The 27,848-nt window shown below is 44.5% G+C and overlaps 1 protein-coding gene across 1 annotated transcript; it reads right to left on the bottom strand.

The window, feature by feature from the left end:
* Positions 1-12,553: 12,553 nt before the first annotated feature.
* On the bottom strand, positions 12,554-14,332 carry LOC104363980 (vitelline membrane outer layer protein 1). Its single transcript, XM_009970528.3, has 3 exons — positions 14,155-14,332; positions 13,468-13,571; positions 12,554-12,917 (listed from the first exon to the last, which is right to left on the bottom strand). Exons 1-3 carry the CDS (start codon positions 14,323-14,325, stop codon positions 12,623-12,625), a joined length of 570 nt encoding a protein of 189 aa, XP_009968830.2. The 5' UTR covers positions 14,326-14,332; the 3' UTR covers positions 12,554-12,622.
* Positions 14,333-27,848: the final 13,516 nt, after the last annotated feature.

Here is a 27,848-nt window from a genome sequence, read left to right as displayed (position 1 = left end):
ATTTCAGGAACTGAGAAGAGCCCCTGGCTCCAGACTGAACAGCCCAGGATGTGGCATCTGTCCTCCAAAGTTCCCTGAGCAAGAAGTAGCCCAGATATTTCACTAAGTTTGGGAAGGTTATATAGTTGTTATTTGAATCTTGACTGCCACTGCAATTGCAATTATAAAAGGGGAATGTTTATGTATCCTGGGGTTTTGTTGTTTTGTTTTTGTTGTTTGAAAACTTTATTCTGGTGGAACTGCTCAGGACTTCAGAAATGATATGCAGTGATGTTTCTGTCTTAGTTTGCTCCTTCCTGATTGTATAGATTTCAAACTCCTAATTCAATTTTCTGTTAGCATGGTTATTTTATTGTCTAATAGTTATTTCTTCGATGAAACAAAAGTGACTTGGAAGAACAGAATAAAAAATAAATTATTTTATTGCTACTCGGGTCTCTAACAGGATCAGACAAGAAATGCTCTAAATATACAGAACAAGACCTGTTTCTGACCCAAATACATCATCATCTGTGGGAAAGGAAGGACTATTAGCCTCTTATTTAGAGATTGGAGACTGAGGTACAAAAATATAACTTTCCCTGTTACGCTACAGCCGTGATTATGGGTATTTGTATTTAACATTATTGTTGTGGGTGTTCTATTCTTTCAGATTTGAGCATAAGAAGTATTGGCATGTACATAACACCTTTCAACTACCTCAATCAAAAGCTCTATACTTAGAAACTATGGTTTCTCCTTTGGTGAGACAGAGACAGCTATTGGAACACAAGCCAATCCAATGCAGTGAAGACCAGAACGCTTTGGTCGCTGATCAGTGGGCCAGTAAAGGAACTACTCTGGCACAGCCTTGAAGATATCAAGCTCAGATTTCTGACTGATAAAGAAGGAAAACATGATTATTGTGAGTGTTGTTGGATATCTGAGAGGGGCTTATGGGCCTATGTGAAGTTTATTATGGGATATAAGGAGAGGTTTGTAGGGTTATGTAAAATTTATTACAGGAAGTTTAGGAGATGGGGTCTGATCTGGACGGGTGAGGAACAAGCATAAGGCAATGGACAGAAGGAGGGATAAATTGGGCCAGCTGGACTGAGCCCTGCACCTGACCACCACATCCATCCTATCTTCTTATTAGATCCTCTCCTGAACCATTCTTTCTTTGTAATCTTGCTATGTTGTGTGTGAGAGCTGTGAGGTCTAAGTGCCGGCAGCTGGAGAAGGGGCTGTGAGTCCCAGGGCCTGGGGGTCTAGCTGTCAGCAACTGGAGAGACCAGCTCGTATATGAGACACCTAAATGGAAAAACCTGAGTGCGTTAATATTTCCATGGTAAATTTAATCCTGTGTGCATATATTTGCCGAGCAAACCGAACTAGACTAGCTGGAGGAAACCTGCCTCTGGAAAGACTCAAGGTCTGAGTTGGTGACTGGGGAAGGGTCCTGGGGTCTGGACATGGATGTTATTTGGACTGAGAGCCTGTGCTGATATTTGAGGGGCCGGTGGGTGTGGGGTGCCTGTGAGATGAGCCTGTAAGTGAATGTATGTTTCACTAGTGAGCATGAAGCTGGGTGAACCAGTGGGTAGGAAGAGACCTGCATATGGGGTAAGGTGGGCCCAGGTTCAGGTGTGGATATTAGATGGACTCCGGGGCTGTGCTGAGGGGACATCTGAGGGATCTGTGAATGTGGATGTACTTGTGAACCTGGAGAGCGAAGGCATGTGTGTTCTTACTAACGGGATTCAATCCTGACTACCTGGAAAGGAAGGATGGGACTGAGTAATTGGTGCCTGTATGTGAGCACTAGTGGTGTTTGCGGGGATGCTGGCAAAGGCTGCGCTGTCTGTGGCAGCCTGTGTCAGTGTCCTCTGTGCATGTGTGTCTGGGATACACTCTCAGCCCTGCTACTGCCTGAATGAAGACTGCTTTACAGTCAGCTGTCATTCCTGAAGGCTCTAAGTATATGGTATCAAAGGCATGGACTTAATTAAATCACTGCCTTAAAACTGGCCGTATGGTATCCTGCTTCCCTTGACTGCAATGACATCTGCTAACAATAAAAGAAAAAAAAAAAAAAGTCATGTCAAAGGTTGTGTGTTATTTCCATGAGTTACAGAAAACACGCTTTCCTAAAACTCCCACAGCACCAAATGTAATGACTCACTGCCTCTGATTGTTCCTTAATTACAAAGCTCCTATGTGGGGGTCTCAATTTTATGACAGCAGATTTCACTGGCATTGCTTTCATAATGACTCTCCTCTATGGCATGTTTGGACTCAAGTATGGGATTATGCTGAGAGCAAAATGTACCTTGGGGTTTCCAGTGATGGAAACCACTGGCATCTGCAGCTTCAGCACCTACTGCCTCATAACTGAGGAGAAAATGGGTGGAAAATTCTGAGGAAACCGCTGCACATGCCAAGCAGGAGAAGCAATAAAACTGTAAGGTTTAAGGCAGAACTAGGTGATGTATGCTGTGGTACAGCCAAGACCACATAAAGCAAAAGACCACTTCCAGATACATATTCCAACATCACACGTTTCCCACAGTGCTGCTGGAGACAGACTCTTGAAAATAATGCTATTTTACTCTGTGTAATTTGGAAACAGAAGGAACTGTAATTATCTACTGAAGTGAGGTCCAGCATTTAGCTGAAACTTGCTAATGAAATAACCTTGTTTTTCTGACTGCCTCTAGTTACAGCTCTGTGGCAGAGCCAGGATGAATAGTTTTGGTGATGATATTGCTTCTGTGACAGAAGGTCCTGCCAACCTGAAGAGAAGCTAATCCTAAAATAGGCATGGCACAAAAGGTGAACCCAGGATTGCTGGGGAAGTTGATTAGAGGGGATGAAGGAGCAGCTGTGATGGCCCTGGAAATATGCTGAGGAGTTTGCTGTGGTTACTCAGAGAAAGTACAAAAATGGTGTTTGAAAATAAGAAGGAAAAGGAAAAATTGGAAGAGCAACCGATAGAACAGGCCAAGAGTCAGTGCTTTACCTCTTAGTTTCACCCCTGATCAGCACAATGATTAGGAGAGACAAAAGAGTTTTGAACAGACCTGAGTCATCTCTTCTAATTTGGGGATGAAATGTTCTTCTGCAGAGTCATCTCTCCTCCTCAGGGTATGCTTCTGGGTGTCAGCCTGCCTAACTGAGGTGGCTTTAGGCCTTGCAGACAAAATTGCAATTGCATTAAGTCTACTTGATGCTTTAATACAAGCAGAAGAAATGTGTTTGGGGTAGTTGCTGAGCTTGCAAACACCCACTTTTGATGATTTTGGTTTCAAAGGTGGCATGTATTATTGATGAATAATTAAAGTGTTATCCTAATTAATCTGGACCTAAGATCATATTGTCTCTGAAATACTTTTTCTCCATTAATTAGTCATTTTAACAATGTGGTTGGGTAAAACGGAGGCTGTTTTTCTCTGGCATGGGTTATGCTCTAGCTTCTCATATGATTTTTTGAAAGAAAATAAAATCTCATTTTCTTTTTTAAATCTTAATTTAGACAATCATTCCTTGTGAAACTGTACTTAGAGGAGTTTCTTTAGACACTTAAGTAAAGACTGCAGAAAGAAATAACATTCAGCCTTAGGAATTGGGTTGAACCTTTGAACCAAGCCAATTTGGGTTGCCCCACACATAGGCTGCAGCCTAGCAATAAAGATTTCCTGGGAAGTACGTAGACAGTACTAGCTTCTACTTTGCTTTTTCTGTGATGTTCAGGACAGTGTCACATAACAAGGACTTGTGCTAATCTATCAATTATGTTTTTATATTAAGAAGCCTCAGCACATTTTGATCACTAACATAATTTATTCCTCCTGTGCAAAGGAATGACTCAGGTTCTTGTAGATGTTGTGGCTGACTTAAAATATATTAGTCATTTTGCATGGAAAAATAATGCTGGAAGCATATGACTCTCTAATGGAGGCTCTGCAGACATTTTATGGTCTTTGGCTCACTCCCATTATAAATCTTGTATTTTTGAGGTATTTCCAACTCACTCATTGAACTTTTCATCAACCTAACATTCAACATTCGGGATGTTGGTTAGAAAAATTATCCAGGAGTTTAAAAAGATGCAAATGCCTTAGTCAAAGGTAAGCTCTCCTGAAATACAACATTTCTTCTTCTCAGAACTATTGAAGTTCACATGAAAAGCCTTGGGGAGGGAGACAAGAGCAGAGACCTCACAGCTGTTTGATATAGTTCGAGTGTCTAGATAGCCTCCTGCACTAGACACCCTATATATATGATAAGATTTTGCCTGGCCTGACCAGTTTACAACCCAAAGAAAGAGAGGCACAAACTAATGAAAGAGGATGTGGAAAACTGAGTTTTGAGAGTACCAGGCCAAACCCTCCCTGCCCAACTGCAGAATCGTTCTTGATTCTTGATGGATATTTTTGCCATCATTCTGCTGGTGTAAAATAGTGAATTAATGGTCCTTAATCCCCATTACAACAAGGCCTTGGTATAGGTAGTCCTAACAGGTTTAAACAGGATTAGCACAGATCGAGTGAAGTGAATAGTGGACAGGGGTTTGTTTATTTTTTTAAACTGAGTTTATCCATAAGAGATGTGCTGAGTAAGCTGACTTGGTGTTTCGTGTTTGTTGGACAGCAAAATCAGTCTGCATTCTGGATCTTTTAGGATGTATGTACACCGACTTAGTAAGTCAAAGTCCATTTACACAAAAACCAGGCTGGCCGTACAGTGTAAGGTGAGACAGATGATAAGCACATTGAAATTAGGAACTCCATAGTTTGCTAGATAGTTGCTCTAGATAAGGAAAAGGAAAGTTCTCTGGGGATATTCTATTCAAATGCATATGAGCAGAGAAGCGCTGGAGGAAGAGCGTGGGAGAGGCATGCCAGCACTGGGCAGCTGCGAGAGGACCCTGGCTGGCCCTGACAGAGCAGCACAGGGTACTCTGCCTGTCTTGCTCAGGGCAAAGGGTTGCAACAGTAATACAGATACTGGTAATTTGTCGTGTTTTCCTTTCCTGACAGGCCATGATTTTACTGTTTTTTTTTTCACTTAGCTTCAGCACACAAGCTATTAATGAATGTGTCATACCAGCAGGGCTGCTTCATTATCTGCACTCCAGGCAATCCAGCCTGGACACCAGCTCCTACGAGACAGCATTGTGTGGAATTTCTATGAGTTGTTTAATTAATACAGCAAATAGAAATGACAAATTAGGCAGATATTGAACTTGAACTTTGCAAGGGGAGTTTTCAGCCCAAGATATAACACTAAGATCAGACTGGTTTTATGTCTTTTGTCCCTGTTGTAGTTGTTGGGTTGCAGTTGTTATCTGAAGGTGTTACAAGGAGCAGAAAGAAAGAGATGTAATAAAGGCATTAATTTAGGTTTAAAACATCTTCTGTACCTAAGTGGAAGACACAAGATGACACTAAGTAATTTTTAGGCCTATTACCTTATTACAGATGACAGAGGTGCATTTAGACAAATCTGTATAAGCAGACAAGAAATATTTAGAGGAGAGGAATCAGGTGCTTATACAGTAGTTGTTTTTTTGACAGGCCTTTGTGATGAGCTGGGAAAAAAAGTAGCTGCATAACGAGACTTTGGAATATGTACTACAACTGTGTTCAAGACACAGATTTTATCAAAGCCATGAAATAATAGCACTTTCTTGGCATCTTGTTCTTGTAAAACCAGATGTTACTTCCACAAATTTGAAGCTTGCAGGCACCATGAGCTGTCTGCTTTTTTGATACAATTAATTTTCTATTTTTTTTAAATTTAAATATACTTCAAAATCATACCAGAGAGATGATGTTTCTTCCTTCTATTAAGACTCCCGCCCAGCATTGTCACCACTAAAGAATAGTACTGGGAAGCTTTCAAAAGGTATCCTTATCCCCTGAAATGAGAAGAGGAAACCCCATCCTCCCCCAACAAAACCAAGTTCATAGACATCACAGCTTAGACAGAAAATCTCTAACCTCTTTTGCTAAAATGTTCTGGTTAAAGTGTGTTACTGAAACAGTTATGAAAGCTCCAGGTGGCTGTAAAGAACAGTAGTGCTGGAGCTGGTCCTTCTGCAGGCCAGCAAGTGGGTAGCTTCCTTAGAAATGTGTCCTTTCTTCTTCTTCAGCAAGGCCACCTCCAGAACATCGCGAGGGATCAGCTCCTTCATAGACATACAAAGGAACCTGCTCCAGGTATTGGAATACTGGCATGGGTGGTGTGATGTCACTCTACTCTTCTTTCCTAGGCACAGCAGCATTTGAAAGCTACATAAGAGAATGATCATTCCTAAGTCGGATTCTGAATCTGCATAGGGAAGGCAGCTGCACTCCATGGAAATGGCCCTGCAAACATTGTGATGAAGCTGGGCAAATGAAGGAAATCTCCAGTAGCGCAATGAATGCTAGAAGGCACGTAGTTGAAGTCACGATTGAGACAGATCTCTATTTTTGCTAGAAAGTTAAAGGGAAGATATGAAAGGTTAACAGATAGAAAAGAAAAAAGGAGAAAATATTCCAGCCAAAAGAAATGAGGGATGACACTTGTTTACATCAGTAGATGTTACAAACCTTTTTTAACTAATGAACTTTCCTGAGGTAAAGAATTACATCCATTTGTCTTGAAAGGGCACTTGACAAGGGGTAAAGTGTCTATTATAATCTCATATAATAAACTGTTCAGCCTACTTAAATATGTTCTCTATCTGCTTTATCCACTGGAAATATGTGCTTTAGCAATTCATTAACCTCCCTTCTAATTATGTGGATATAGACAGCACTCTGTTATGACCCCACAGAACCACAACTGAAGAAATTTTGTTCTGTTGCTGAAAGAACATGTTCATTTCTGAAAAGGGGCAGAGAAAGGTCAGAGGGATGTAGCTGTTTGTAGCCTCCCTTGGATTTACTGTAATAATAACTTGCTTGTTCAGAATTAGCTATTACTTCAGTATGGATTTTATTACAGGTCAAAGACACACTTATGGAAGCAAAAACAAACCTCCCACTAAAATAAAAAATATCAGATAACATCAGATACAGTATTTCTACTTCAAGGGAAATATAAATAAGTACTTCATTAAAGATGTTCTCAGAGGAAATAAGCTGGCTTGGAAGAGCTATGAACTTTGGGGACATTTGCTCAATGTGGAGCCAAGTTCAAACTTTGCAGCAGTGGAGATGTATTATATTTTTTCTGAAGGGAATGTAGTGGGCTCAGAGGATGAGAATGCTAATAAGCGCAAGAGAGCTTCTAGGCTGCAATGTCTCCCAGTGCAGTTTATTTTCCAGTTTAGACCAAAGTCCAACACTTGCTGCTTAAAAGGAGGAAACAAGAAACTTTCTGGGGCAGTTTTGGGGCTGACTGCTGTCATGGAGGCAGTCCGTTTGAAGTAGCCGGTGGCTAGAGGTAGGTTCATGCTATCCGACATGAGCATGTTTGCAAAGCTTTGAGGACAGCTATTTCCTAGCTTTAGTATTAATTATTTCAGCTTATATGATATATAGACAGATTTAAATCCACTCATTTAAGAGTCTGCAAAGTGGCTCATACCACATGTATCAAGTGGCAACAATGTCCAGATAATGCACTGGGGAAATCAAAACTTGGAATGAAAATGGGGAGGATGAATATGTTCTGTGTCTTCCTTCAGTACTCTTGGGAGAAACACTAGGAAAATTTCCAAGGCGTTTTCCGTCTTGCTCTATTTTATTACTCATTTATTATTCCTTCACTCCAGGAAGGGTGTCCCAGGTGTTGTGAGAGCTGGGGGACAGGCCTATGACTTCTAAGAAGTACACTGTCACCTCACTTAGCATGTGAAGAGGATGCCTGCAAAAGTGTCTGTGCTTAAATTATAACAAAGATTAGAACATGGATCATCCTTCTGCTCCTTGGTTGCACAGTGTCAAGTGCCACCAGGGGTCCTGGTCCATTACCAGCTTTTTTATATATTAAGTCTGTCACCAGAATAGACAGTTAAAATGAGACAGACCTCCTCCAGTAGTAAACGGGCTATCAGATGCAAATAATAAATTGTGAATGCTGCTCTCAGCAGCTGTCACAGCAATGCTCCTGTTCTCCACACAGCCCTGCATTTGGTGAATGAGAGGAGAGGTTTGAGAGAAAGCAAGCGTTACCCAGGGTCTGGCACAGAAAGAGGATCAAGTAGAAAGTTCTGCACAAAAATCTGGTGTAAAAGAAAGTGTGGGAGTAGTGGGAAAGTAGTGCTGAGCCCTGGCGAGAGAGGGCTGAGGATGAAATTAGACCTCTCTTTTTGCAGACTTGCTCTGAACAGATATGAACATAGTGCTGCCTCTGCTCTGGAATGGGTGCTGGATAGCTATGATGAGCATGGTGCTGGACTGGCAGCGGTGCTGGGAGGTGGTGGCTGTGGCTGCAGGCTCAGTGCCCTGTTAACCACAGCGGCAGAGCTAGCTGACAGCTGTCTGTCTATGGACAACACGCCTGTGCACTCAAGAAAATGTTCCCACTGGGTGAACGTCTAAGCTGTGTAGAGACCTTCGTGGTTTGTACTTCAATCACTGGAGTGTAAATTACATCACTGGATTGCCTTTACTACCTGTTCCCTTAAGAAAGATTTTAGCTTGAGAATATTCCCTGTTGCAGTTCTTTACTGTAGTGTAACTCCATTGGCACTTCTTTGACTGAATCAGTCCATACTGAGCAAGTAGCTAGGACCTTCTGCAGAGAAAAGCTGGTTTCTTGTGCAGAACAAGGCCACCATCCCTCCACAGATGCAACAAACTGTCCACAAGGTGAACCCTGGGTGTTATTTTAGAGCTAGTCCCCATTCTCCAGGTGCTCTAAACCATACATATGTGATTAACTGACATCATTACTTCATTAACGGTTGTTGTTGCACAGCAACTACATATTTTGAGGAAGTGTTGCTGTGAATATGTTCACATAAAATTTTAAGCACTGTGCATGCTCTGCCCAGTAAATGGCGGAAGAGTAAATGGGGGAAGAGTGGGTCCTGCTTGCTATTTTACATCAAAGGTGCCTAAAGGCAAAATAAGCATGAAGTGAGTGGCATAAAATTGAACATCTCAACCAGCCCTTGCTATGCATCAAGGTAAATAACTGCACAAGAAGTAGGACCGTTACTAAAAAGCCTTGGATTTCTATCATATATTTCATTCAGGTTTCCCTGAGATGAGAGGGGCCACACGCTGCTGTGAATGGGTCAAAAGTGACCACTTGACATGAGCCTTATCACTTTGTGGTGAACTGCGGCAAGCGCTGGTGTTCACTGTTGTAGAGTAGTGGCATACACAGTACAAAATCCAACATTAATCAAATAATAAATTTGAAGGAGTAATGGACATGGATTTCTCTACCATCACTTTACTGTTAGATCTTCTCAGCCCAGAAACTGGGATATTTATTATTCAGGAGGACCTGCCATTGCATTTGAATTCAGACCACTCAAGTGTTTTTGTTATACTGGAGAGGGCTAAGAGCTGAGCAGGAAGACCAGGGAATGACTTCTAAGACTAGATCTCTTTCAAGAACCACCTATGTAGACAAAAAGTCTCTTTCATGTTTAATGCTATGTAAAGTTCTGTGTGTAGCAGCTCACTTAACTGAATGAAGAATATGAAAGTGATATAATAATACAATGGTAATATAAAAACCTCGAGACACTCATGACAAGAAGCCCATCTTTTTGTCTCAGTGTATTTCAGAGCGCCTTAGGGGAATCTCTTTTCCAGGAGAAAAGTGGACATGAATTTTCTCTTGTTTGTAAACAGATATTCCCATAACAAAAATTTGAGCTGCCTTGAAAGTGCCTTTGTCTCCTAAAATTGGATATCCACCCATGAGGATGTGTGACTTTGCTGCCAGCTTATGTACTCAGTAATTCTCTGTTGATTTTAGATCTGATGCTCTCCTGAGATAATAGATGGCTCTGTGGGGCTTACCAGTATAGGTATGGAGTAAGATAAGTATGTGGTAACCAACCAAATGGGCAATAAAAATATAACCGCTTGGAGTCTCCAGCCCCAGCCTGGAGAAGAGAAGGCTCCAGGGAGATCTCATAGTGACCTTCCAGTACTTAAAATGGGCCTACAGAAAAAATGTCAAGGGAGTCTTTACCAGGGAGTGTAGTGACAGACTGAGGGGTAATGGTTTTAAACTAAAAGAGGGTAGATTTAAATTAGATATTAGCAATAAATTCTTCCCTGTGAGGGTGGTGAGACGCTGGAACAGATTGCCCAGAGAAGCTGTGGCTGCCCCCTCCCTGGAAGGGTTCAAGGCCAGGTTGGACGGGGTTTGGAGCAACCTGGTCTGGTGGAAGGTGTCCCTGCCCATGGCAGGGGGGTTGGAACTAGATGATCTTTAAGGTCCATTCCAACTCAAATCATTCTATGATTCTATGAGTTTCAAACCCCTGTTTTCAAAGACTTTGTGGAAAGGGTTAATTATGCCTGTAAATATACCCGTTGTGAGGCTTCTCCTGACTGAATGCCAAGTGGCAGGCAGTCCATTTGGATGCATACAGGGAAATGATGACACAGTTAATGCTTCTGGAACATCTGGACTCAGCAGGGATTAAACAGAGGTAAAACTTAATTGCTGTGTCTGTGTGTTCAGATACTCCATGTGTGCACAGAAACTCTCAGCTCACAGGTGTTACTGAGGACCATTCACAATCTTCCTAAGCAAAAATTACTTATCAGAGAGAATACCATAGCAAATAAATTTCAAACGTGAATGTGGGGAATGTATATGACCTTTATAAAGTTAAAGATAGTCTCCTTCCCTCCTACATCTTTCTGAGATTTCTGCCTCCTCTTTATACTGAGGAAAGGGTTTGTTGTTGAAATATTTGCATTTCACTCTGGAACTCTCCTAGTCCTTACTGTTTGTTCCTTTCCTCCTTGAGTCCTTCCTGTGCATGTGGATCATATGACTCTCCAACCAACTTGTTCCTGTATAATACCCTGTGTGATGTTGGTTTGTGGCTAATCCCTGTCCCATACTTGTTATTATGGTCAGAGTCCTCACATATGAGGTATTGCCTGCAGTCCCAGAAAGCAGGACAAAATACGAACTCCAGAGAAGAGCTGAGCAGGAGGTCTTGATGTAGAAGTAAATGGTGGTGGGTTCAGGAAAGGTACCTGTATGATGGTACATTTCTGACTTTGTACATGGGAATTACTACAGTCTTGAAAGCAAAAATCCTCAAGGTGCCTTGTTTGTTCCAGGCACCTGGTGATGTTGAGGTGCTGTGCTGACCAGGCTGGAAGCAGAGGCATGGAGCTGGGGCCAGGAGCTGCGTGTTGTATTTGAACCTATTCATGGATGGATGAATGTGTGATAGTCATCCCTACATATCCTAAGCATTATAATGGAGAAAGGGTGAAGAGTTCCCCTCCCTCTCCTTTGAAATCACAGTTTCTGCCAGGACAGATGATTCCTCTTTTCCTCCTTCACTGTCCAGCCCTTACAGTCCTTCCTCCTGCCTTACCTACAGATGCGGGGATCCTCTGTGCTCTCTCCCAGGAATTTGTTAGGTTATAAATTTGTTATAAAGCCTAACCACAACGAACACAAAGGACCAGTGAGAATCAGTGGCAATACCATGTGGAACAACCTGTAACCTCAGCAGTGACAACAGAGCTCCAGACCTGCTCCCTGTGATTGTTGGGGGAGAGTGATCAGCATCAGGCCCCTGGCGAAACCCATGGAAGGGTCAGGGGGGCCACCCACTCCCCTGAAGGCCCAGGCTGGTGGGGGTGAGCACCTACAGGGGTATGGAACTCATGGGGGGCTGCAGGAGAAAAGCATTTGAGGGTGTTGTATTTCCTGTGAGGTGTTAAGGGTGTTGTGAGAATGTGCAAGAATTGTTATGGGATGTTTAGGGGAAGGATCAAAGGTGGTTTTGTAGGGAGAACCACTGTGAGAGAAAACGGGATGAAAGGGCCTGGCCCTGGGTAACAGCCGGCTGGTCAGTATGTTTGTCTGCCCAAGCCCTGCACCTGGTCACCACGGTGTCCTACTGTCTTACTAAATATTCTTACATAATAATAATTATTTATTACTATTAATAATACTGTTTATTCTTACATTCTATCCATCCATCTTCTGTCTGGGCACACCCTCTATTCTGAGCCCATGTGAGAGACCACCAGCAACCTCTAAGCCCGACAAGCAGGCAGCAGCATGAGAGCAGAATGGCGGCAACTGGAGCGGGATCACGAACCTCAGAGGCTGGAGGGTGCTGGTGCCAACACCTGGGGGACCTGGGGCCTGAGGCCAAGCTCTGAGGCAGACTGGGTGTCTAATGCCAGCTACCAGAGAGACCCGTTTTCCATGTGTGAGTACATATTTCATTAGTAGACATAAATCTTCATCAACTGGAGAGGAACAATACCTGTCACCCACACTGTTCACGCGTGTGTGCACGTTCTGTGTGTGCCTGTGAGTCTATGCAGGTGTAAGCACAGTGTAAAGGCACTGCTCTCTGTTTTCATCAGTGGCTGGAGTGATGGAGAAAAATGTACACTGCTCCTTATGCAAGGACAGATTCAAGGTTTAATGGTGGACCACTTTGTAGATGCTGGTATAGGGTGGGGAGTCAGAGTTATTCACAGCAGAAGACTCTCATGTCGTTGAGAGCTGTGTCATCGCCTATTCCCTGGGGTTTCTCAACCTTTGTCTGGAGCCCACAGATGGCTCCAGAGGTGCAGCTGCTGCTCCATGGGCCAAAGTGACCTCCTGAAAGTCCACAGCCCTCTAGCTTTGTCCCATCCGAGCAGGTGAACCTCACGTTGTTGGCTGCCGTGTCATCAAGAAGGTACTGCCTCTCTTCCACACGCAGAGAGAAGGAAACCAGCTTATTGCTGGGGCAGAGCTGAGCCGTCGTCCAGTTTCCCCACCTGCCAGAGCAGAAAACAACTTGCTAAGATGTGTTTAGCTCTGCTGTGCTGCAGTCAACACCGCAACTCGCCTGGGTTCCTGGTATTCCCGAGGCAAGGGACCTACACAGGGATAGTGGGTATCTACAAGCACCTGTTTCACTCTGCTTCCCCATGTCCCCCTAGATGCCTGCCACCATCAACCCTGGGCTTCCCTGTTGCTGCACAATCCCTTGGGAATCTCATTAGCTTGCTTTGTCCCTTTTACTTAATATCAATGTCCTTTTCAAAGTAAACATTTGAGGAAAAGGAGAAAGCGCAGGTTTAATATCTGCATTTTTTTGAACTCTCCTTCATCTTTCAAAGTACTGTTCCCTTCCCTGGGACCAGATCTCTACCTTAAGACCTTCACACTTCATGGCCAGTGGGACTTCACCCACCTCCTCAAGTGGGGTGGGGAGCCACCTTCACAGGGTGTGTGGGTGCCTATGGAGAAACCATTGTTCTGGTTTTCCTTCATGCTCCTCAAAAGTTGCCGCCCTGAATGAGGGCAAGAAAGCAAACTACTTACCGCCCCACAGAGGACTCAATGACTGTGCCATCCGTGCAGAGTAGGCGGATGCCATTCAGAGCCGTGTCATCGCCAAACATCCAAAATCCCTGGTAGGTCTGCACCTTAGAAGAGGGGAAGAAAATGGGAGACGTCAACACCCTGCCCCATTTAAAAGAAGAGTAGAGATGAGCCCTGGTGATGAGAGGTGGTAGGAGACACAGATAGTGCTGCTGAGCAGGGCTGTGAGACCTCTCCACAGCATTTCTCAGGTAGCCCTTTTCACTGTTGCCCAGCTCTACTTTTTCTCCAAACTGCAGAGCAGAGGCGCTGGACACAGGAATATTTATTTGGTGGCTGCTGTCCCAGATCATGCCCACCCTCTCGCCGTGTGTGGTGACACTCAGATCTGGAGTTCTGGCAGGTAGGAGCTGTCCCAGCCCCTTGGGAATGGGCTCTGCAGTACTGACCCCAGGTATTTTCTTACCCCATGGACTCCTCTGCTAAGAAATCACTCACTGTCAGGGAGTCCGGAGAGCTACTCTAAGCTAGAGATTTCTTGCTGATAAGCCTGCATGAGTGATGCAGATACAATGCAAACTGGTGCAATGGGACAAAGTGTTGCGTCCAGCCCTGCTAAGATCACAACAAAATAACATCATTTCACAGCAGGGGTTTTCCCACACCCAAGAAGGAATGAAACCTTACCTTCACTTCAAATCCCTTAGCGTAGCCACTGGGGCAAAAAAGTGGGTGTCCCCAAGAGCCCCAGGGACCTCCATTGGGCACCGTGAGGATGGACTCATATTCCCGGGCCTCTGTGCCCTGGAGACAGCAGGAGCCCAGCAGGCAGAGGATGGCTGGGATGAGCAGCTGCATTGCGGGAGACCTGCTCAGCGCCTTGCTACACAGAGCTGATGGCATGGGAGAATTTATGAGCCATGAGACTGGGTGGGAGTCCTTGGGGAGTGTCAACAAACCCCATGGGGAGTGCTAGCTGTTGCTATGTACTGCTCCTGTTGACTGCCTGTCCCTCAGTGGCGGGGCCACCCTTGCCAGGCAGAAGGGGTGTCACTGGTTTGCACTGGAAGGGGAGATTGCAGGGCTGTGAAAACTTGTGGATGTGAGGGAAGGGAAGGGGTGCAGAGCTGGGACCATTCCTCAAGAAGATGCTGTGGTTTGCAGGAAGGTCCTGGCAATGCTGAGAGGAGGTTATTGGAGAGAGTGAGGTTAGAGAAGAAATGGTGGACTGGAAGGGGAAGAAACCTCTGAAGGGGCTGAGGCAAAATGAAGGTGGAGGTGTCTCAGGGTTCTTCACCCTGTGGAAGTCCTCACTTGCTTCCTCTTCCTCACTTCCCTTCTCTCCTCACCATCCCATTGGGGTTGAGGAAAGTGCCTGCACTAGTAGCCATTGCATTTTGCTCTGGGACATGCATTAAGTGTAGGTGACTACGCGAAAAGTGGCAACCTCTTCTCACAGGACAAGTGCTCCAGCTGCCTACCATCTTGTGTGACCTTTGCTGAACTTGCTCCAGTTTATTTATGTCTGTCTTGTACTGGAGGCAGGGGAATGGGAGCAAAACTGCACACAGTCCCATCATGCCACAGATGTGTGCAGACACAGCTCCAGCTGCTCAGGTGTATCTTTAGGAGGTGTGAGCATACGGAAAGGGTGGGAGTTTCCAACCAAAGCAGACCCTACTTCTGCTGTTGTTCCACTCTCAGATGTGAGTTCCTGTTGCATGTTTTATTCCTGCATAGGGACTAGCCAGAGAAGAAACCTCTGCTGACAACAATATTCAAGGTTGTTCTGTGAGTATCTGCAGAGTAGGAGGATAAGCTGCTGAGTAGGAGGATAAGCCTCTCACGGTCCTGTTGAAGAGTCAGTGATGATTCTTCCTGGCAGAGTTGTCTTGTGAGGTTTATACCAGCAGTATATTCCACACTATAAACACAGCCAACATGGGGAGAAAGAGTTATTCCAGACTTCAGTTACTGAAGAACGGAATAGCCTGCTTCTATAATATCCCTTTTGTGCACGTGAAGGAGGAAGTGTTGATTTCAGCTGAAATCTTCTGATGTTGTCCCTTGGATAAAATTGTAAAGAACCTCAGTTACTCACAGCACCCCATGGGAGACAACGAGGACAAAGATCTTATTGTGTCATTGTATCTCATATGCAGCAGGAACCTGGCAGAAAGAAACCAACAGGGATGAAGGCCTGCATGGTCAGGTTTCTGGTCTGGAGAATGGATAGCTCAAGGATACTTTGCCACTCCTGTTAAGATAGGACTTTCTAATCTTGAGATGTTGACTGGATTTCTTCATAAGAGTGGCAGCAACCACAACAAGAGCAGTGGGCCATTGCCAGGTACTATATCCAGTGAAGAGCTGTGAATAAGTGATGTGATCAACCCTCTTCATTAACCATGCCAGCTGCATGCTGAGGCTTTCAGGGTATGTGGAAAGTTATGGGTTTTGGGTGGAGAAGTGGCAGAGGCACCTAGAACCATGAAAATATCTTAAAGAGAAGCAGTGAAGAGGAACCAGGTGGGGAGGAGCCCCCAGCCTGGCTGGTGCCAAAAAGGTAGAGATGTTTTACAGTTTGTAGTTATATCCACAGAGCTGAATCTTGCACCATTTGAGTCCCTCTTATTGTGAGGGTCTGTTTTCTTTGCCTTCCACTTTCACACACCTTCCCCTGTTTCCTCTCTGTTGATCAGTCTGAGCTCCCGTCCCAGTGGTCCTAACACTGCAGGTAGGAGAGGGGGTTCCTGTCTGGGAAAAGACCCTGTTCAACAACTTTGCTGATTTTTTTTGTTGCTCCCTTTTGGCTGCCTGGGAAGGAGGTAGTGGAGGCAGTGGTACCGGGTCAGTGGTTCTGTGATATTCCAGCAGGAAGCAGTGAAAACAATTCACACTAGTAATTAACTCTGCCCGTGGGAGAAAGTGGATACCATAAGCGTTTCTGTAACTTCAGAGAAGGGAGCTAGAAAACAAACAAGGAACTAATCTCAGCTTTATGTTTCTCTCTTTTGTCTCTCATCAACTTTTAACCCTTCCAGAGTGATGAACCTCCTTCTTGAGTCTAAGAAACTTTTTTTCCTTACAGAAAACCTTTCCTGGTCTAGGAGTAAGGCATGGACTGGAATGAAAACACTGGGATCAGTATCAGCAGTTGAATTTGTGCTGCTGGGGTACAGGGTCAATGAGTACTTTTGGATAAATCTGCTTATACCCTGAATTTCCCTCAGTATCCAGTGATGTCTCCAACATCCCTGCTAATGCACATTTTTTCATATGAGGAAGCTCTTTTTCTTCACTCCCTGCTTCTTTTTCTCTTCTGTTAACCTGCAGTCCTCCAGTCAGGCAGGGAATGTACCAGCTTTTTGGATGGATTTTTCATTATGTTAGATTAGAAAACTGGAGTTTGAACTTCTCAGGCAGTCTGGCAACTTCTTTGCTAGTTAGCTTTGGTAGCTAGTTGTAGGGTTATATTGTATGACATATCTTTTTTTCTTTCAGTCAAATTATTGGAAGGCAGGATAGCATTGGACTCAGCAGTGAAAGTGAAAACACGATGGCCTGTGTAGAATAAAGACCAGTTCTACATCTTTTTGAAACATATAAACCAAAAAGCAATACCTCTTGTTTTTTGGACCACTTAAGTCCTACTCGCTATGATAAAAAAGAACCAAGGGTTACAATAAAAACAAAATCTTTGAAAACAGTGCAGGTGCTCAAAATAGTCAGAAATCAGTAGAATAGAAAAAGGTACTCACAGAGCCAAAATATCAAGATAAAAGCGTGAAGTGCTTGCAGTAGCTTTGCTGATATTGCATATATACATTTACATTGTAGATACCTAAGTGTAGGTTAGATGAATCCCACTTTCCGTAGGCCAGAAGGTATTTTGTTATTTACTATCCATTTACAAGACCACGGGGCTCTCCAGGGAAGGCACGGGAGCTATATTTTCAGTTGGACACCTTCTCTAGCAACATAAGCCTTCTTAGATAATGGTGAGAAAAAGTTACTTTAAGTTGTGAGTGGACTGAAAACATTATTGAAATGGCCTTTGTAATGTCATTGGAGATAAATCCAGTTGTTTTTTTCCCACATCTGGTAACATTTCAAGTGTTCGTTGGTTCTGTCAAGAGACCAATCAGTCTTTGAAGCATGTAGCGCTCCTGTTGCTGTCATGTTAATTTAAAATCAGATGCAGAGGCTCAAAACTTTATATGCTACTAATAGTGTTCTTTGAGGGCCAAGAGGCAGGCAGTGGCTGACACTGTTGGTGCACCTAGACCAGATATACAGGCACATTTCCATCTGGGTGAGGGACAGCACTAATTGCCTATAACATAACAGTGGTGAGGTGTGATTCAAAAGCAATATTTCCCCCTCTTAGAAACATCCCTAATAACACAAAGTCATTAGAGTGAGCTAGAGTCCGTGACTTATCACGCTCAGTGCAGAGCAGCTAGTGCTGAGAATTAGCTCTCTGAGGCAAAGGTAGAGGCAAAGACATCTTTCTCCTTCACATTTTCTTTCTTTATAATTTCTGTTTCTACTTGATCTTTTCTATTGACTGGTGAGGCCACTAGAGCTCTGGTTCAGGTTCATCTAAGTTATTACACCCCCATTTATTTGTCTATACAAGAGTCCACCTGTGACTTTCATGTCTGAGCTGCTGCTACAACCAGTGGGGATGCACATGCTTGGTGAAGTCTAGAAATTGAATTCACTGAACAGCCATTATGGAGATGAGTCAGCTGCCTGAGGGTAGGTGTCCAGTGCCACAGGAGAGTCTATAGGGTGTCCTACCTTGCTGCTGTTTACCAAGCCAGAAGGTGCATGGGTTTTTTCAGGCCTGATAAGAAACTGGGATCTACCTTATATTTCCCTTTTCCCTCTACTTTTTTTTTTTTTTTCCCCTATGTTTATGTCTTTCATATTTCATGATAATAATTTCTCATGGATCTTTTTGTCTCTGCTGAGTCCAATTTCTATGGAAGATCTTCAGGAGGAGAGAGAAGGTTGTTTCTGGAAAGAATCTGTAACAGGAAAATGATGGCAGTGATTACAGACATTATTAAAAGTTGCATGTGAAATAGATAGCAGGCTTATCACACTGTGTGGTAGGTTAACCTTGGCTGGCTGTCAGGTACCCACCCAGCTGCTCTCTCTCTCCCCCTCCTCAGCAGGACAGAGGGAGAAAACAAGATGAAAAGTTCATGGGTCCAGGTAAGAACAGAGAGATCACACACCAGTTACTGTCAGGGGCAAAACAGATTTGACTTGGGGAAAGTCAATTTAATTTATTGACAATTAATAACAGAGTAGGATAGTGAGAAATAAGAACAAAACTAAAAACACTTTCCTCCTACCCCTCTCTTCTTCCCAAGCTCAACTTAATTCCTGACTCTTTACCTCCTCCCCCTGAAGTGACACAGAAGGATGGGGAATGGGTATTGTGGTCAGTTCATAACACTGTCTCTCTGCTCCTTCCTCCTCATGCTCTTACTCTGCTCCAGTGTGGGGTTCCACTCACGGGAGACAGTCCTCCATGAACATCTCCAATGTGGGTCCTTCCCACAAGCTACAGTTCTTCACAAACTGCTCCAACATGGGTCCTTCCCATGGGGTTCAGTCCTTCAGGAATGGACTGCTCCAGCCTGGGTCCCCAATGGGATCATTGGTCCTGACAGAAAACCTGCTTTAGCGTGGGCTCCTTTCCATGGGCAGCAGCTTCTTCCAGGAACCTCCTCCAGCATGGGCTCTCCGCAGACTGCAGCTTCCTTCAGGACACATCCCCCTGCTCCAGCATGGGGTCCTCCATGGGCTGCAGGTGGGTATCTGTTCCACTGTGGACCTCCATGGGTGCAGGGGCACAGCCTGCCTCACCATGGGCTTCACCATGGGCTGCAGTCGAGTCTCTGCTCTGGCGCCTGAAGCACCTCCTTCCCCTTCTCCTTCACTGAGCTTGGTCTCTGCAGAGTTGCTCTCTCATATTTTCACTCCTCTCTCCCAGCTGCTGTGCAGCATTTTTACCCTGTCTTAACTACATTATCACAGACGTGCCACCAGCATCACTGATGGGCTCGGCTTTGGCCAGTCATGAGTCCATCTTGGAGCTGGCTGGCACTGACTCTGTCTGACATGGGGGTAGCTCCTGGCATCTTCTCACAGAAGCCATCCCTGAAGTCCCCCCACTATGAAGACCTTGCCATGTAAATCCAGTACACACTAGCAGACTCCACTGTAGTATATAAGATGGAATAAGAGGTCAGTAGTTACTCAGATCATCCTTGGAACAATTTTTTTAAATTGACTTCATGTTTGCCCCTGTTTAGCCTTCCAGTAATTTTAAATGACACATTATCCACCACTGCTATGACCTTAGCTATTCCAGTTTAGAGACATCTTAGACTTCTTGAGTATTTATTAACAGTTCTATTTATTTGCTGCTATTTACTCTGTAAATTATTTTCATCTATCTTCCAAAGTATTTTTAATTTCCACTTTATCTTTTCTAAAATCCGTAACCCCCAAGATTGGTTGGAACCATCTGAGCACAAAATTTCTTCCACTATGAACACTGATGCAAATAAATAATTTTAAAATAGCTGTATCTGTTATGATCTTCCTTTATACTGTCAGCTGGTCCTACAGATTTTCTGACAGGCTCCTGAATCTTTGATCTGAAGAAACATTATTAGTGTTAATTCCCTTTGCCATTTGTTCCTCAAAGTGCTTTATGTCTGCTGTGTTTTTACATGCAATCTGCCACCAGATATGTTACTTTTATTTTTTTCCATTTGGCTACAACTTTAGCTTTCACTGTTTCCCCTCAGACTCCCTTACCTTATGGATTAACACTGCCTATTTCCTTTTATCCTTCCCCAAGTCCTTGTTACTAAGTTGTGTGCCCTGGTCCTGTACTTCCAGCACCATAACCTTTAGACCACTCCTGCTGTCAGTCAGCCTGAAAGCTCTAGGGTTTCCTTTGCAGGATGCCTTTTGGCAGGAGGAACAGAGAAGGAACCCCTGCAGGGTCTGTGTCTGTGGTTGGTCTGTGAGCAAGGGGAATAGAGAGCCAGGAGCTACTGTGAGCACTCCTGAGGACTTGGTGACAGAGACCTGCAGCATTGCCTCGGCCCAGGGATGGCAAACAGAGAGAGATGGGCACACTTCAGCACTGAACATGCCCCATGCCAGCACCAATATCTACTAATTTTTGTTAGATTACTCAGAATATTTTTAAGAAATAGAATCCCACTGAGGAACATCATTACACAAATTACAGATGTTACCCTTGGAAGCTGGAAGGCAGGCCAGCAGACTTTCCCAGGCATCTGCCTGCCTGTTGCCTAACTTGTTCCCACCGTATCAGTGAACAGAAATTCTGGCTACAGCTGGGGCAGGGAGTGGGGGGCTGTTAATGCCCCACAGCCCCAATGAAGAGCTTACTGGGAGGGTTTTCCTCAAGATCTGAAGAGAGGGGAGGTTATCAAAGTGAATTGAAATCACCTGAGAATTAAGTACTTCTCTTTGTGTATGAAATCTGCTAAGAAATTCCTTGCAGGTAGTCAGCCCTGGGGACTTTATCACTAGGAGAGTTTTGCTGGTATTTCATGCCAAACAAAGCCATAGCTATCCTGGTATGATGTATTGTTGCCAGCTCTTGCTCACTTTGAAGAGTGAAAATAAACAAATCTGACAAAAGATTTTTTCCTGGGGAAAAAACACCTTCAAAACTTCGCTGGATATGACCCTGAGAAGCTTGATCTTTCTTTGAAGTTGGCCCTCCTTTGAGTAGGGTGCTCAGGTTCTGTGAAAAGCCACGTCTGCTGAGATGTTGTCTGGGACTGAACTAGTATAAAACTAGATATATCGTAGTTTTGCCGACATAACTGTGTCAGCAAAACTCTTCTCTAGACTTGTCCTCTGAGTTAATTCTGAACACATTTCCTTCCTGATTTATGCTCTTCCTTCCAGTTTACACAGTAACTTCTCTACTTTCATCAGTTTCCAGACGTTATCTCATCCTTTCTTTTTCCTAAGCCACAAAGATTTATCCTTTTGAGCTCTTCTTTTGCACTTCCTTCTGATATTTTCTGTGTTGCCTGGGAACTTTCAACATTTGAAGAATTAAACCCCTGTAAGTTTTGTCTGCAAAATCTCTAAATTCTTCTTTAATAACATTCCTCCAGTCTCAAATCTGAGTTTCAGATATTCTTTAAGGTAATATACATCAAGAGCCTGTTTGCTGAATGCAAACCAAGGGGAAGGAAAAAAAAAAAAAAACCACAATGAAAATACCTCAAGCACAAAGGAATTTTCCTTGTGAGGCTGGATATTGAAAGTACAAAGGCAGACAGGAAACCTCCAAAAGGAGAGATTTTTTACCGACAATGCAAATCCCTTGCTGTTCTCAGAGGAGGAAAAATGCATCATCCCTTTGCTACCTCAGGAGCCTCCATGGGCACAGCAGGGACAGAGCTGTGCTCTTGTGCTCCCTTGTCCGGAGCATGGCAGGAAAAGAGCTGGCAGGCAGAGAGCAGCTGCAGCAGTGTTGCATGACAACCGTTCATCTCGAGCCTACTGAAAGAGCAGTTGCTCAGTAGCTCCCAGCTTTGGAAGTGGGGGAATTTATACTATAGCAACATAGGGTGATCCAACCTTTATAACCACTGCTGCTATCTGCCCCTGTGTCATCTGAGAACAGCTGTCAGGGTGAGGAGAGCCACTGCTCAGTACAACAGCAAGACAGAAACACTGGCCATGTTTGCTGAGAATGAGCTGGGACAGTTGGGCAATTCCTCGAAGTTCACTGATTGGAGAAGTGGACATTAGCCTGAGTGTAAAGTATGTCCTCAGTTGTCCAAGAAAAGGTGCAGCCAGAGAACTTTTCTCTTTTCACAGTCCCATTTGCAGGATTGATGGCTCTTTCCTACTTGAACCCCCAACATCAGCAGTATCCCCTTTTCTGGGGTCCCCCAGCCTCCCTGATAATGTGTGACTCGGCCCAACCCCTTCCATCTTTCAGCTCCTCTCTGGGACACTCCAGCATATGGGAGGGGATTTTTCTTGGGTCGTTATGTGACACGCCCACAACATAAGGACACGTGTTTCTGACTTGCTAAGATGAAACAGATGACATGCACTGTGTGTTGCTTTTTTTTTTGTCCTCAGACGGGAAACATGTAACTACCTGAGTTTAGCTTTGTTTCCTCATATCTCTTGCTTTGTCTTGTTTCTTATCAGGCCCTTTGTATTCTGGTCTCATCATGAATCATATTGCCCTGACCAAATCCAATTTCCACAGAAAAGCTTCATGAAGAATGAACAAGGTGGCTTCTGGAGAGAAAATCAGTAGCAGGGAAATGCCAGGCCAGGTCATTATTAATGGTTGCCTATAAAATAAATAATAAGCTTATTAACTTTGCAGACCACAGCAAGCTGGAATAGCTTGCAAGTACTTTGGAGGACACAGCTTGAGCTTGACAAATGTTCTTGTCAAATTGGAGAATTAGTTTGAGAAAAATAGGATGCAGTTCTTCAGGGACAAGTGCAAACTCCCATCTTACACAGAAATAAGCAGCTGCATGAGGAAAAATGCCTGCATTAACATCACTCTGCAGAGAAGGGTCTGGGGGTCATAAGGGAGCAAAGGGAAAGCATGAGTCAGCGGCGTCAGGTCGTCTCCATGCCGAGATATATGAACCAAATTACAGCCTGCAAGAAAAATGGAGTGATTTTCCTTCTCAGCATGTGTAAGCCCCTGGCAGGGATGGTCTGCTCAGCTAAGGGTACTGAACTTCCAGAAGGATGTGGCCTAGTTGGACAGTGTCCAATGGAAAGCAACAAAAATGATCAGCGGTTTGGAAAACATGACCTGTGAGGATTGAGCGTGAGAGCCAGGACCATAAAATTGAGAGGTGGGAGGACTGGGGAAAGGGAGTCATGGGAAGAACGGTTCAATTAGGGGTCTGCAGCTAGTGCTGCTGTGGAAGGATGTGGGGAGGACAATGCAGGGAGCACAGGGGAGAAAATCTACTCCAGATTTTCCTGTCTCCTTTCTCATTAGGCTATGTAGATCCAGGCTGGGCAGCAGCTGTAAGGGTGGGCTGTGAGGAGAGTCAGCATGGGGGGCAGGTCTGGTGGCTGTATGAGAGCTTCTGTTCAAGGGGGAGACATAAGGAGAATGTTGTGGAGGTAGGTATTGCTTCAGGGACTGAGAAACCATGTCACAGTAAGAGTGGTGTCACCTGGGACCTTCAGGGAATGAGAAGATCAGCAAGTCCCTGTGCCCAGCATTACAAACAGCTCATGGCCACTGGGGGGGGCGGGAAGGCGGGGGGAAGGCACACAGGATAAGCGGCCTGCAATGGTACAAATTATTGCTGCAGGGAGGAAGGGAATAACCTTGTCTCTGTGCGTAAATCAAATGGCTCAAAACTAAGAGCCCACCCTGACCTTCAGCTGGTGAACAGGGGCAGAGCTCCCAGGAGCTGCTTTCTCCTCTGGAGACTCACTGGGCATGTAGCTGCACCTGGGGCCGATGGGGACCCAGGTGGGGACAACACGAGGGAAGAGCGTCGTGGGGAGCAGTGCAGCAGTCATGGGCACCCATCTGTTTGCAGACCCTACCTGCTCTCAGTGCTCGCCACAGGGACGGTGCAGCAAGAGGCTCTTTGCCGAAGCATCGGTTGCTGGAGGTGTGAGCGAATGGACTGAGGTGGGAGGGAGACACCACTTCTCCCCCTCAGGCACACACAGTCATGTCGTATATATCTGCAAGCTCACTGGGGACAGCTTTCCCTGAGGCCTCGCCTGGCTGCTTGCCTCAGCCCCCGCACCGCTATGCTCCCAGGCAGCAAAGCCTCTGTCGGCGCTGCAGAGAGGGGAGTGTGAAATGGCAAGTGACAGGCCTTTACCGGAGCTTCACAGCAGCAAATGGGTGAAGGTTGCTGCCAAAAGCATCACTGCAATGTGTTTATTTTCTTTGTATTTGCAGGGTAAAATTGGGAAAAAGTTGTGAATATGAGCAAAGGCAGTTGAACAGCTGGAATCTAGCTGTGTACACAAACTGTTGATGGAGAACGTAAGTAATCAAGTTCATATATATATTACAGCATGTGCTGCATTTATTAGATTAAGTATATGAAAATATTTATTAAATCACCTATTATTACATGCATTATCTTTTACTGTGATTGTAAGCCTGTACTGAATTTCCCAGCTCCTTTGCAAGTGGCCAGCAGAATGGAAGTACTAAATAATCTTGAACCTTTATTAATACAAGCTGGACTAGAGTTGCAGATAAGAAACTGTTGGACATCAAATTCCTGCTGCCTGGGGAGTCCTTTTCCTGACTAGTAATCTGAAACTAGCAAAGGGTAAATATCCTCCAAGCAGCAGTGAAGAAAACAAACAAGGGAATAAATCCTGCCTAGTACTGACATGCAAGAAATACCATGGAGCCAATTTTCTAGGGATACTTAGCACTTCCCTCTAGCTACAGCGTTGTTTGTGGAGCTGGGTGAGCCCAAGTGCACCTGCCTGAGCTCTGGCACAGGTCTGGCCTGGGTTGTGGTTAGGAAACACCTTCTCAGACTGCCATCAGCTCTTTTCTGAGGTAAGGATGGGAGGTGAAAGGACATTTTGGTGTCAAACAGGGGAAAGGAAAGAGAGTAGAAACAGTGGTATACTTGGGCCTAGTTTCTCTGCCATTGCCAAAGCCGGAGTAATTTAAGTGAAGGAGCAGGACTTGCACTGTTTTTGTTTCCTGGAAAATGTTCAATTTTGTGCAACAATTCTGTGGGACTGGAAAGTCTCCCCACTCTGGGTCCCTGGTGATGCAAGAGCAGTGAAAACCCAATGTAGGAACAGGGGCAGCAAATCTCCAGCGCGTCAGTAGCAGTCAGTGTCACTGCAGTGGCTGGCTGACTCATCACCACTGCTCTCCTCTGCAGAGGTGGTGTATTTTCTGGTTAGGACTGTGTGAGAGAAGTGTAATAAGTGAGTACTATGTAAGAGGAGTGCCACCTTGGAAATACTTCTGCTGCCACCAACTGCAAGGACCTGTACATTTTGTGAGGATGCTCTAAACCCAGACAGCTAATGGGGAAAAGCTTCTTTAGACCTTTTAGGGAAGAACAAGGGGTCTGCTAGTATTTTGAACACTGTGGTTGTTGCAGAGGGAAGAGTGGGATGGCTATATAGTGGCTATTGCTGAGGGAAGGTCTTTCTGCAATCTCTGCTTCCATCTTTTCCATCTCCTCTGGCAGCAACTGGAGAACTGTGCTTCCCCATGCTTGTCCTGTCCTGTCACCTCTCTGCCAGCAGCAGGGTATGGGGAAGTGACAATTACTGCGAGGAGAAGTGTGGCCCCAATCAATGCTTCAAAGCAAACATCTGCCCTGGCACCAGCAAGAATAACAAGCTTTCACTCACTCCTCTCTCTCCCAGCTCTGTCTCTTCTTGCTAGTCTTCTTTTCCCATGGTAAACATCAACCCACACTATAACATTTTATTTGGGGTCTCAGAGTTGAACTTTGATATGCTGCTAAGGAGATTTGAGCCATCTCTGATTTGTTTTATCAATTCATGTTAATTTCTTGAAAAAAGATAAAAGCTGAGGATGATGATGTTTATTAAACTCCAGGTTTATTATCACAACCTGTGTAGAAAAGATACTTCTAACACCTGGAGGAGGATTTCCAAAGATAAGTTCTTTAATGTATCAGACCAAGCATCACAGCTTTTGAAGTGTGTCTGTGGCCATGCTTGTTCTTTCTTTTCCCCCTCTCTCATTCTTTGGTATTCCTGGCATATCTGAAGAAGGAATTTTCAGCTAGCGTTTGAATTCTTTGTTATCTCCAAGTGAAACTGAATGCCTTGAAATACCCTGTATAGTGTATACTCTGGTTGATGCTGAAGGCTCAGACTTTCCTCCTGTGCCTGCCCATCCCCATCCCTTTCTCCTCAGCCGTCCCACAGGGACCTGCACTGCAGCTATCCTGAGATGTTCTCAGCCCGCCGCTACCTCCTGGGAGAGGTGTCCTGCGGAGCCCCTTCAGCCATTGTTTTCCCTGAGATCCATCCAACGCCAGGTGCACTGACAGCTCTGCATTGGTAGCTGCATTCTGCTGTGTTGAAACAAAAACCTACTCCATGGATAAATCCTGGTGGTGTGAGCAAGGTCTTTTGGACTGGAGGTGAAAACAAGAGAAGAGAGGCAGCACTGTCTTGTGATCACCACTTACCCCAGGCCCACAGAACTATGTTAGGTACCTTCCCTCATTTTCCTCTCACACTCCTATAGTACCCACCCCAAGTACCTTTCTTGTCCTCCTGGTAACCCAGCCTGCATCTTAGCTGGTACAAACTCTTCTCTTCCAGCTTCTTTGTTGCTGCAAACTCTCCTCTTGCTTTTCCTCCCACTGCTTCCCCGAAGAACTCAACCTCTGTTCCTCCTCTGTCTGCCTTTGCAGAGAAGGTGCACCACTCACAGGTAAGGCCCAGTGACTGTGTCTGAGCTGCTGCATGGCAGGAGAGAAGAAAACAAATTACCATTCATAGTAATGACTCAATGACTTTGATACCTGTGCAGTAAAGATAGGTGCTATTCAGTGCTGTGTCATCACCTCTACTTTTGGCAGACTCCACCAGGGAGGAAGCAAAGATCTAGTGACAGGAAAAAAGACTGGAAGACAAGAAAAAGTAAACCTCAGTTTTATTCAAGGGTTCAATAAAATTCTGTGCATCTTCTGATTTGAACGAATCTCTTAAAAAAATTGCATTAAAACTGAATTTGACATACCGCATGGTTTCAATACTGATCCACAAAGCTGACTATTTCCTGAGTATTTCCTTCTCATCCAGGCTGTAAAGCTGAGGTCCTGAACCTTGTCTAGAAAAAAATGAGGGGGCTGCCTTGCCCTTGTCTCTGTTCTCATCAGTTTGTTTTCCCCAGGCTCCAGCAGTACATTAATTTCTTGCAACAACACAGAGATCATAACAGCTCCAAGCAGCATGGGACGGGAGAGCCCAGGCTTAATTTACATTAATTTATGCACTAAGGCTTCCCTTTGTCTGAAGAGCTTTTAGCTAATAGATCCCTCATTGGCAGAAGCCAAGGTCTAATTACATGATAAAATTGTGCAGATGTGGCCATAGAAGAGACACACGCTGTTAATAGAGTATTTTTCCACAGTGGCTTTTCCCAGTTTGGAGAGAAAAATAAACTGCCTCTTTTTTATTTTTTTTTTTTTGTGCTTTTTTTGTTTGTTTGTTTGTTTGTGGGCTGTTGTTTTTTGTTTGTTTGTTTGGTTTGTTTTGGTTTGTTTTGTTTTTTTGGCTTGTATAACTGCATCTTGTGTAGGCATATGGTT

This window comes from Tyto alba, unplaced genomic scaffold, assembly GCF_018691265.1.
Source record: "Tyto alba isolate M040663 unplaced genomic scaffold, T.alba_DEE_v4.0 Super-Scaffold_2, whole genome shotgun sequence".
NCBI classification, from domain to species: Eukaryota; Metazoa; Chordata; class Aves; order Strigiformes; family Tytonidae; genus Tyto; species Tyto alba.
The sequence above is the reverse complement of the archived record's forward strand: the minus strand, read 5'-3'. Positions and strand labels throughout refer to the sequence as shown.

Excerpts from the sequence above, each read along its gene's own strand:
- LOC104363980 (XM_009970528.3), bottom strand. The coding sequence starts at position 14,325 with ATGCAGCTGCTCATCCCAGCCATCCTCTGCCTGCTGGGCTCCTGCTGT. Across the intron at positions 13,572-14,154 it reads CTAAGGGATTTGAAGTGAAG|GTGCAGACCTACCAGGGATT; the intron begins GTAAGGTTTCAT and ends CCCTCTTCTAAG. Across the intron at positions 12,918-13,467 it reads ATTGAGTCCTCTGTGGGGCG|GTGGGGAAACTGGACGACGG; the intron begins GTAAGTAGTTTG and ends CTGCTCTGGCAG.